This window comes from Falco rusticolus, chromosome 18 (genome assembly GCF_015220075.1).
Source record: "Falco rusticolus isolate bFalRus1 chromosome 18, bFalRus1.pri, whole genome shotgun sequence".
Lineage (NCBI taxonomy): Eukaryota > Metazoa > Chordata > Aves > Falconiformes > Falconidae > Falco > Falco rusticolus.
Genome location: NC_051204.1, coordinates 3,323,591 through 3,332,983, shown reverse-complemented (window position 1 = coordinate 3,332,983; position 9,393 = coordinate 3,323,591). Strand labels below are relative to the sequence as shown.

At 61.1% G+C, this 9,393-nt stretch overlaps 2 protein-coding genes across 10 annotated transcripts in view; one reads left to right on the top strand and one right to left on the bottom strand.

Annotated features, from left to right (window-relative positions):
• Positions 1-62: 62 nt before the first annotated feature.
• On the top strand, positions 63-2,742 carry NKIRAS2 (NFKB inhibitor interacting Ras like 2). Of its 4 annotated transcripts, none has more exons than XM_037410970.1 (4): positions 63-232; positions 599-725; positions 971-1,212; positions 1,603-2,742. In XM_037410970.1, the coding sequence occupies exons 2-4, from the start codon at positions 632-634 to the stop codon at positions 1,840-1,842; spliced, it is 576 nt and encodes a 191-aa protein (XP_037266867.1). In that variant the 5' UTR covers positions 63-232; positions 599-631; the 3' UTR covers positions 1,843-2,742. The 4 variants fall into 4 exon arrangements, with proteins under 4 accessions (XP_037266867.1, XP_037266872.1, XP_037266871.1 ...); XM_037410975.1 differs by lacking the exon at positions 63-232 and adding an exon at positions 239-415 and having other exon boundaries at positions 456-705; XM_037410974.1 differs by lacking the exon at positions 63-232 and having other exon boundaries at positions 239-705.
• A 195-nt stretch (positions 2,743-2,937) lies between these two features.
• ZNF385C (zinc finger protein 385C) overlaps positions 2,938-9,393 on the bottom strand; it is an 80,832-nt gene continuing 74,376 nt past the window's right edge. For 5 of the 6 annotated variants that reach the window (XM_037410959.1, XM_037410961.1, XM_037410962.1 and 2 more), the window contains 4 exons: positions 8,784-9,113; positions 7,091-7,278; positions 6,789-6,902; positions 2,938-6,093 (listed from right to left, as the gene is read on the bottom strand). In XM_037410959.1, the coding sequence (XP_037266856.1) occupies positions 5,869-6,093; positions 6,789-6,902; positions 7,091-7,278; positions 8,784-9,113 (857 nt within the window). In that variant the 3' untranslated portion in view covers positions 2,938-5,868. The remainder of the gene's footprint in view (positions 6,094-6,788; positions 6,903-7,090; positions 7,279-8,783; positions 9,114-9,393) is intronic. The other variant, XM_037410958.1, reaches the window with a different exon arrangement.

The following is a 9,393-nucleotide window of genomic DNA, read 5'->3' as shown; positions in this document are numbered from 1 at the left end:
CGCTCGGGCGGGGCGGGGCGGCTGTGGGGTCCGCCCGCCATCGGGAGGCGGGGGCCGGGGGGTGGGCCCGGACGGCCGGAGGGGGCACCGGGCACCGGGGCCCTGCCCGATCGCTCAGCGCTGGCCCCGCAGGCTGGGGATCCCGGCAGGCCTCAGTCCGCCCGCCCGCAGAGGGCGCTGTGAGTCCGCCGGGCCTCGCCGCGCCCCTTCCGCCGCCGGCACCACCGCGCAGGTGAGGCCCCGCCGGTCCCCGGGCCCGGCCCGGCCGCAGCGCTTCCCCGGGCGGTCCCGCAGGCTGCCCTCCGGGCCGCTTCGCCCCTCAGGCCTGCACTGGCTGTGGGCACAGCTGCATCCCCTCCGGCACCTGCGGGCTGGGTCCGATCTCCCCTCGGGCCCGTGTTTCCCCCCCGGCTGGGTCCAGCCGCCTTTCGGGCCCGTGTCCCCCCCACGGCTGGGTCCGATCTCCCCTCGGGCCCGTGTCGCCCCCCGGGCTGGGTCCGGCCTCCCCTCGGGCCCGTGTCCCCGGCCAGGGCCGTGGTGCGAGCAGCGCTGGCAGCCCCCCGGCCCCCCAGCCCCCCCTGAGTGCCCTGTCCTGCAGGCGGATCCCTCCGGCAGCCCAGGGTGAGGCAGCATGGGGAAGAGCTGCAAGGTGGTCGTGTGCGGCCAGGCCTCTGTTGGGAAAACCTCGATCCTGGAGCAGCTCCTGTACGGGAACCATGTGGTTGGTGAGTCGGGGGGGGGGGGGGGCCCGCCTGGCTGCTCTGCTGGGTGCTGGGCAGCCCCCTGCTGCGGGGGGGCAGGGCCTGGCCCCCTTGGGCAGGGCTGTGCCTGGAGACCCCCCAAACACGCAGTGGGGAAGGAGGAAAGCTTCGCTGTCCTGCCCTGTGTCTGGCAGGACAGGTCTCTGGGTTGTGCCGCGGCCAGCTCCTGGGCCAGGGTCCCCATGTCCCCCCTGCCCCCTCTCTGGCAGGCTCCGAGATGATTGAGACACAGGAGGACATTTACGTGGGCTCCATTGAGACAGACCGGGGGGTGCGTGAGCAGGTGCGCTTCTACGACACGCGGGGCCTGCGGGATGGCCTGGAGCTTCCCAAGCACTGCTTCTCCTGCACGGATGGCTACGTGCTGGTCTATAGCACTGACAGCAAGGAGTCCTTCAAGCGAGTGGAGCTCCTCAAGAAGGAGATTGACAAGTCCAAAGACAAGAAAGAGGTGAGAATCCCAGGGAAAAGGGGCTGCAAAGTGGGATCTGCTCCCCTTGTTCAAGCTCGCACCCAGAGGTTCCCCTTTTCTCTAGCTTGTCACAAGTCGATGACAGGGTTCCCTGTTTCCCTGTTCTGTTAGACTCTCAACTGTAACTGGTTGCTGTCCTGGGATGCCTTCTGAGTGTCTAAGTGCTCAGCAGGCCCTCCCGCTTTTGGGCTGGTTTGAGACACACAGACCCGAACAGAAGGGGAAGCTGCCAGAAGGGAGCCTTAGCATGGAGAGGGAATTAGCTGCAGGACTGGGCTGGCACCCAGGGCCTTGAGGCAGAGCCAGACAGCACTGCTCAGCTCTGCATTTTGGTACCTTCAGGGATTCTTCTTGCCCTTTTTTGAACAGGTCACCATCGTGGTTTTGGGCAACAAGTGTGACTTGCAGGAGCAGCGCCGGGTGGACCATGACGCAGCCCAGCACTGGGCCAAGGGCGAGAAGGTGAAGCTGTGGGAGGTGTCTGTGGCTGACCGGCATACGCTGATCGAGCCGTTCATCTACCTGGCCAGTAAAATGACACAGCCACAAAGCAAGTCTGCTTTTCCCCTGAGTCGCAAGAACAAGGGCAGCGGATCCATGGATGGCTGAGCCTTGTTTTCCCTTCCACTGCCACCTCCCCTCCCTCACCTCCCTACTTCCCTTGCACATACCTCCTGCCAAGCCTGTTGGGTGTCACGGAGCCTGCGGGAAGCATGGTGGCACAAGGAATGGGCGTCCCAGGGCTGGGGCTGCTCTTTGAGGATGAGAGAGGTGAGCCATCTCCCTGCACTGGGACAGGGACTGCTCTTTTCACTGCCCAGCCCCTGCAGATGCTGGAGGTGCTACAGGAAAGCCAGGATCCCCCACGAACCCCTCCGCTCTCCAGGCACAGGCTAGCAGGCCGGCGGGCCTGCTGGAGAGGAGGCACAGTGGGGCTGGCCAGCAGGTGGGGATCAGCTCCATGGCCAAGCACAGCCGGGCCAGAGGAAACAATTCCCTCACTCTTGAGCTGCTCCAGTTTTACGTTTACTGATACCATGTCAGAAGAGCCCATTTGCTGGCCCTGCCTCCAGCTCAGCCGCTGTCAGAGCAGCTCTCCCTTGTCCTACCCCAGCTGGCTCTGCGGTGCTGCAGCAGAGTTCCTGGCAGATTGCCCCTTACCTGCAGTGCCTACTGCTCCTTTATGTGCAGGAGTATTCAGTTGTCCTGCCCTAGTAAATATATAGTGCAGGGCAAGGTGCTGTTTTTGAGGGCAGGGTGCCCATCCACCACACTGCAGCCCTCCTCTTCCTCAGTGCAGACTCAATCATGACCTTGGAGAAGCTGGCACTGTGCTTAGCCTGCACGCCCCGATGCTTAGGGCTCTGGCAGCTCTCGCTGCCCATCTGTCACGGTGCTGACTCTCCTCTCAGAACCGCCACAAGACAAGGGAAAGGTGTCCCCGCACTGCCCAGCAACATGTGTTCCCGTCAGCTAGTCTGGATCTAGGGGGAGAAAGAAAAAAAAAAAGACAAGAAAGCCCTGGCTTGTTTATACTTGTTCCTTTTATTTACTGAGTAACACAATAAAGCGATGAGATTCGGTTATCAAAATATTTTCCTTTTTTTTTTTTTTTTTTTCCCCAACAGTTATAGTACATCAAAAAAATATACAATGAACATTATAGGAGGGGTACTGGCCAAGTCCCTAGAGTCTGTTTATTCCATTTTTTGTGGGATTTTTTTTTGTGTGTTTGGTTTGTTGTTTGGTTGTTGTTTTTTTTTTTTTTAATCAAACTGTTCACATCACTCCAAGGTTATTTACAGAGGGGCACACGTTATTGAGCGCTATGGACTATGCCCTACTACCTAGTACAGCATACGCTAAGTCAAAGGCAGTAAATGCTTTGGATAGCACAGGAGCGGGGAGGGTTTCTGGAGCCGGGGGATGCGATAGAGGGAGTGTGTTCTTATGCAGCTCGTTGCAGTATTATTGTTATTAGAAGGAATGGCTTTCAAGGGGTTAAAGTGCCAAGTATAGGAGTGTATTAGGACTCCACTGGTGGAGGGGTGACTGGAGCAGCCGCTGCTGGCTCCAGCACAGGCTTTTTAGAACAAAACGCAGGGGAACGACCCACCAGTGTCGAGCGGCTCCTGCAGGCTGGAGCACAGCCGCGGCTGGCTGTTCCCGGCTCCTGAGGCTGGTGGGCACGTTGCAGGAGGGGACACGCTGCCCTTCTCTGCTGGCAGCCAGGGCTGGAAGTGACCGGTGAGGTGGCCTGGGGAAGAGCACAGTGAGATGAGCAGGGGGAGGGCTGGAGCTGAGCTGACCACGGGCTGCTTGGCACTGCGGCGCTGTTTGGAGCTGCGTCCCTTCTGCTGCCCATGGGTCCCAGCCAGCAAAGGCTCCTGTCCTGTGGGTCGCAGGGTCCAGGCTGCGTGTCCCCTGGGCTGCGGGACCATTTCCCTGTCCTCGTCAAAGCCATTGCTGCTGGGAGCCTGCCTTCCCTCAGCTGGCGCTCCAAGTCATATCTCCCACCGCCACCGCAAGACCTTTCGGTTGTGTCTACCTCCAGCCTTCCATACAAGCTTGGATCTTCTCCTGGTGGCCCCTCTCCACCCTCCTCCTTCCCTGGGGTGGACAGGAGATGCCCTGAGCAGATGCATCCGTACCCAGGGGCTCCCCCACACTCCTGTCCTCTGCGGCAGGAGCGCAGCAGTGGCACCACGGGTCCGTGCCACCCATGGCATGAGAAACAGGCCCTCCAGACGCAGGCGTATGGCTCCGTGCCGCCCCGCTCCCTCTGTGCAGGTTTCCTGCCCTCGCGCGAGGCTCCAGCTCCTTCCCACCAGCTCTGGGAAGCAGAAGCATTTCAGCCGTGTGAGTTACCCGTTGGCCGGTTCCCATTCACCTCCCGCTGCCAGGACCCCGTCCTGAGCATCGGTGGAACGTGCTGGGCAAAATACTCGTGAAATCCAGGTGTTTCTTAGGGCCAAGGCGTCAGATATGTGTGCTTGTGCGTGTGGATTCCCAGGTCCACAAACCGACCAGCCGCTTCCCAAGGGCTGGGAGAGAACGTGGCCCACAGCAGAGGTCTCCCGAGTGGGCCAGAGGACGGGAAGGGAATTGTCTGCACAGAGCCAAGCGTCGCGTTGTTTTTCTTCTGCTCAGACCACAACTCCTGGCTGTCCAGACAGCGTGAGCACCAAAGTAAAACGCAGACAGCAAACGCGGTGGGCGAGCTGCTCCCCCTGGATTGCATAGATCGGGGTGGGTTGTCACTCCAGCGTAAGGTCCATTTGGGTCGCAACTTTCCTGCATATTTCTATTTACAGCAGCGCGCTGCAAACCCGGAGCGCCACGGTTACAGTTTTCAGACCAGGTCAGCGCTGGGCTTTCTGAGCACAGTGAAAAGCAGAGCTACGGCTTCGGGGTCCCTGTGAGCCCAGCTTTCTGCAGGCTACGACGGGAGCACCACAGGGAGAGTGCCAGGCGTAGGCTACGGGTGCTGCCTGCTCCTTTGTACCTGATTGTCCGGGCTGCTGGGGACACCTTTGTTTTGGGGAATCATCGGTAACTCCCTGGAAGCTCCTAACAGGGACGGGGTTTGCAGGGCTGGACATGGCAGCTGGCCGGCAGGCGAGCAGCAGCGTTGCCTTTCACTGGAGAACCGAAAGTGCTTTAGGGACATTCACTCAGCCTCACACAGCATCTCCTGGGAGGTAGGGGCAGGGCTGTCCCCCACGGGTGGGACAGAGGCAAACAGCTGGCACCGAGCACAGGGACATCTCCTCGGGGAGCCTGCACCGGGTGGCCCGGCTCTCCCATCCTCGCTGGATGGGCTGGATGGGCTGGATGCGTGCCCAAGTTGTGTGCTTCTGGGGGCCAGGGCAGGGGCACTGTGCTTTCGGAGGGAGGAGGCACCGGCCCTGGGCTTCGGCTATTGCTCTCGGAGTGAAGGTACGGTCAGTGTGGCCGGTGCCTGCCGCCGCAGGGGCTCTTTGGCTGGTGGGACGTAGGGGGTTGTGGGGCGTAGGGGGCTGGTGGGCAGCATGGAAGCCCCCAGCCAGCACAGGCAAGTGTGGGGCTGGCGAGGGCACAGCCAGCCCGGTTTGAGAGGGGAACTGCCACCTTTCTGCTTGTGCTGGGGTCATTTCACCCAGGAAGAGCTGGGCTGAGGCTCCCATCGCAGTTCCCTTCCCACTGGGCTAGCAGGGACCAGTCTGCCAGAAGGATGCTCCTTCCCCCAGGGACCAACCAGCTCCTCTTCTTCCAGTCTGGCAACTGGGAGGGGGATGAACAAGAAGCCAGCGGGCCAGGGCCAGGCAGTCCCTGGCCGCAAGATGGTCCCGGTGACTCGGGCACCATCGTCTCCTGCGTGCCGCCCGGCTGTGCGATGGGCTCCTCTGCTGAGCACAGCGCTGGCATGGGCAGGGGGAGTGGCAGGGATGCACGACGGGGCTGGCTGGGCTTTGCCGGGGTATCTCGCTCCAGCAGGAGCCCACTCAAAGCGAAGGAGAAGCCGGGGTTGAGGTCTATGACTATGGTTTCCCACCAGCCAGAAGAACAGCTGACCCAGCAGTGCCGCCCTGCACTGTGCAGCCACCGCGGCACAGCCCGGTCCGCGGCACATGGACCCTCGGCGGGCGAGCGGCTCTAGTAGGGTGCGAAGACGATGGGGCCCGGCGTGGTGCGGACGTGGGCTGGTGGCGTTCGGAAAAGGGCTGGTCCGAGGATAGGGGCTTGGAAGAGTGTGGTGGCAGTGGCTGGTCTCAGGGCAAGGGGGCCAGGCATGGCGCAGACAGCGGCTGCGGTGAGCGGGCTCGGCAAGAAGCGGGTTGCCAGGGTTTTGGTGAGATGCTTCTGCAAAGCCAGCTTGGACTGTGGGGAAGGAGGAAGAGACACCGTGAGGCACCCAGCTGGAGGAGAGCCCCCAGCCCCAGCTCCCCCGGCCAGGCAGGCAGCCCCGCAGCAGCCCCTGCCCATGTTTGCTTTCAGCTGAGCTCTCCACGCGTCTCTGCAGTAAATGCAGCCCCTGGCCCCAACCCAACATGCACTCCATCCCATCCCATGCCGGGTCAGGGCACGCAGGGATGCCCCCGTCGTCACCTCAGCCCCATCCCGCCAGCCCACAGACCTGCCCCCTACCCTGGCTTTTGCAATGCCTGGGCTGTTTTCTGCATCAGTGCTTTCCTCTGGTGCCCTGGGATGACTTTTGCTGCCAAACTCTCCGCTAAGCTGTGTGGCTCTGCGAGCAAACACTTAGGCTTGATTCAACTGAGCCGTGCCAGCCCCAAGCACCCAACCACCACAGCTCTCCCCTTCAGAAACCACAAAAACAGGTGGAAGAATCCCAAGCGCTGCTGCCAGAGGACTCCCAAGTTATTCCCATGCTTTCCTTCCCGGGAATAAAGACTGGAAACTCCTGTCACCACTATAGCCCGCCCTCCCTGTATCACGGGAACCAAGGCTTTAAGAAAAGCAGCCCTTTTGTTTCTTGTTGCAAGAGATGGCTAACGTGGCAAACGACGTTTCGGAGAGCAAACCAGGTGGGTAACGAGCAGGGAGACAGATACCTTGAGAATACTCACTGCGAGGGCAGCATTCTTCTGCAGCTTGTTGTAGGGGCTGTACTTGGGCTTGGGCGGCTTCCCCGCCAGCCTGTCTTTGTGCCTCCGGCTGCTCATGTGCTGCGAGAGGAAAACGGCCGGGTGACCCAGAGCCGCGACAGCGAGGGCAGACCCACAGCACCACGCCACTGGGGTCCACGGGGGATGCCCAGCAGCTTCTTGCAGGGAACAGTCAGGTTACGCCACCCCTCCCCACCCCAAGCCCCCCCAGAGGGCTCTGCAGGCATGCACCGGCCTGGCATCGTCACCTGTTTGAGCTGGGTCTCCGAGTTCACGTAGATCTCGCACACTTGGCAGTGAAACGCCTTGTTCTGGATGTTGATGCTGCCCTTGTTGCCGATCCGCTTGGATTTGTGCCCTGCCCGGGACAGGAGCTTGCCTCGGCCTCGCCGCATCTGGGTGCTGTGACCTTCCAGCATCGACTTGTGCTTGGCGCCTGGGTGGCAGAGGGGATGCTCAGCGAACGCTGACGTTGCAAACAAACCCAGCACCGCAGCAGCAAGAAGGATGCCCTCCAAGCAACCCGCCTGACAGCACCACGCATCCCCCCCAACCCCCGTGCCCGGCAGCACTGGCAGGCAGAGGGGACAGGGACCTGCCTGAGAATCCAGACTCTTCCCAGGGATGCAGCAGCCCATTCCCAAACCCTGCCAAGCTCTCGTGGCCAGCTGCACTTCGCAGGCAGACCAGCAATGCTCAGCTTCTCGGAGACATCCCCCCCCACCTCCCCTGCTCTTCATGTGCCAGACCTTTGGAGAAACTGCTATTTTAAGCATGTGCTGGAGCCTGTCGCCTGTCCCCGGGCGTTAGCAGAGTCTGCAGAGCCGGGCACACATCGCCTGCCATGCTGCAGCATCTCAGCTGTGCCCAAGGTCAGAGAGGATCCGGCCGCAGAGCCAGGAATAGCTCAGCAGGGTTACAGGAGGAGGGGAAGGAGGAACCCGAAATCCTCACACACCTGGGGACAGGGCGCTCTGTCTTGCCCCTGCCAGCGCCAGCACGGCGGGGTGGGGGTGAGCAAGTAATTGAAACCCCCGCTAATTCATTCTATTTTTTAAGGCGTTAAGCAAGGAGCCCGAGTCCATGTGACAGCCATGGAGGAGCACAAGCCTGCAAACATGTTGTTTGTTTGTTTGTTTGTTCTTTTTCCTCAAATCAGCTCCTAAACTTGTAACCGGAGCTGACAAAAGCAAAAGGACACATTTGCAGCTAAGCCGCAGCGGTGTCCCGAGCCAACCCTGCGCACGGCTGCTGCTGCCGCCCCGGCAGGCAGCTGGGGCTGGGGGAACTGGTTCCCAGTTCTTGCTGAACTGGGGGAGGGAAGGCCCTTCCCTTTAAAATTGGGGTGCCCGTCCTTGTTTAGCATCCTCCCGAGAAAGGGGTGAGCCAGGAGCTGGCGCTGCAGACCCCACCGAGGGTCCCCTGCACCACGGCTGTCACCCCTGGGGGGGGCCCAGCCATCCCCAGGCTTCAGAGCACCACCACCCCCCCCAGACTCCTGCCTGCCTCGAGTCTTCTTCCGCTTGCTGCTGGGCTCCAAAGCTCGTGAGATTCCCAAAGGGCTTCTCAAAACAACCACGAGCCCGAACCGCGGAGCTGCTTTTGGAAGGATTATCCTGGGTCTGAAAGAGGCACTGGCACTCAGGTCACTACCAGCTTAAAAACACACTGCAATGGAATATAAAGTAGCCTCCAATCACTTGATTAAATGCATCTGAAAATTGTCTTTAATTAAGCGACATGAACAATAGGAGAGCATTTGACCTTGCTAAAATTCACTCCATAAGTCGCAGCACAGGTACACCGCCACCACTTATCTTTGCAAGCCACCTTAACGAACCCCTTTCTAATGAAGACAATATTCATTAACGCTTGCCGTTTCGGGGCGGTGCACGGATGGAACTGCGAGGGGGCCCATCCCCCCATCCCCAATGCCCTTACCGGTGTTGTGAGCCTCCAGCTGGGACAGGGAGTTGACAGTCACTTTGCAGGTGGGACAGTACAGGTGCTGCTTGCTCTTCTTCCCCTCCTTCTCGCTCTCGGGGGCTGAGCTGATGCTGCTGCCCGACTCGGCTGCCTGCGCCTCAGCTGCCTGTGCGGCCGAGGAGGCCACGCTGGTGGCATCTGAGGTGCCCTCCGACAGCTCCGAGGCCGGCGGGGAGCCCAATGGGGCGACACTGCCCGGCAGCTCGCCTGGCGACTCCTCGGCACCGGGCACAAGCCCCAGGCTGCTGCACTCCCCCTCAGGCTCCTGCAGACCGTTGGCTTGAGCTGGCAGGAGGGAAAGGAAAGGGGGAAAGGGGAAAAAAGAAAGAAATGGGCAGAAAGGGGAAGGTCTCTGGGCTTGAACGGGGTTTCTGGAGTCCAGCGAGCACCCTCGCCCTCCCCAAGGCCATCTCAGGCACGGCTTGCTCATCTTCATCCCCTCAAGGATGGCTCTTCCCGAGGTCTCTCCTGACACGGCATTTCCCTGCAGCTCAGGGCAGCCGGGATCAGCACAACCCCCTGGGTGAGCTCCGGTGCTGCCCGGCTCGGCGGGGCTGGCTCCCCA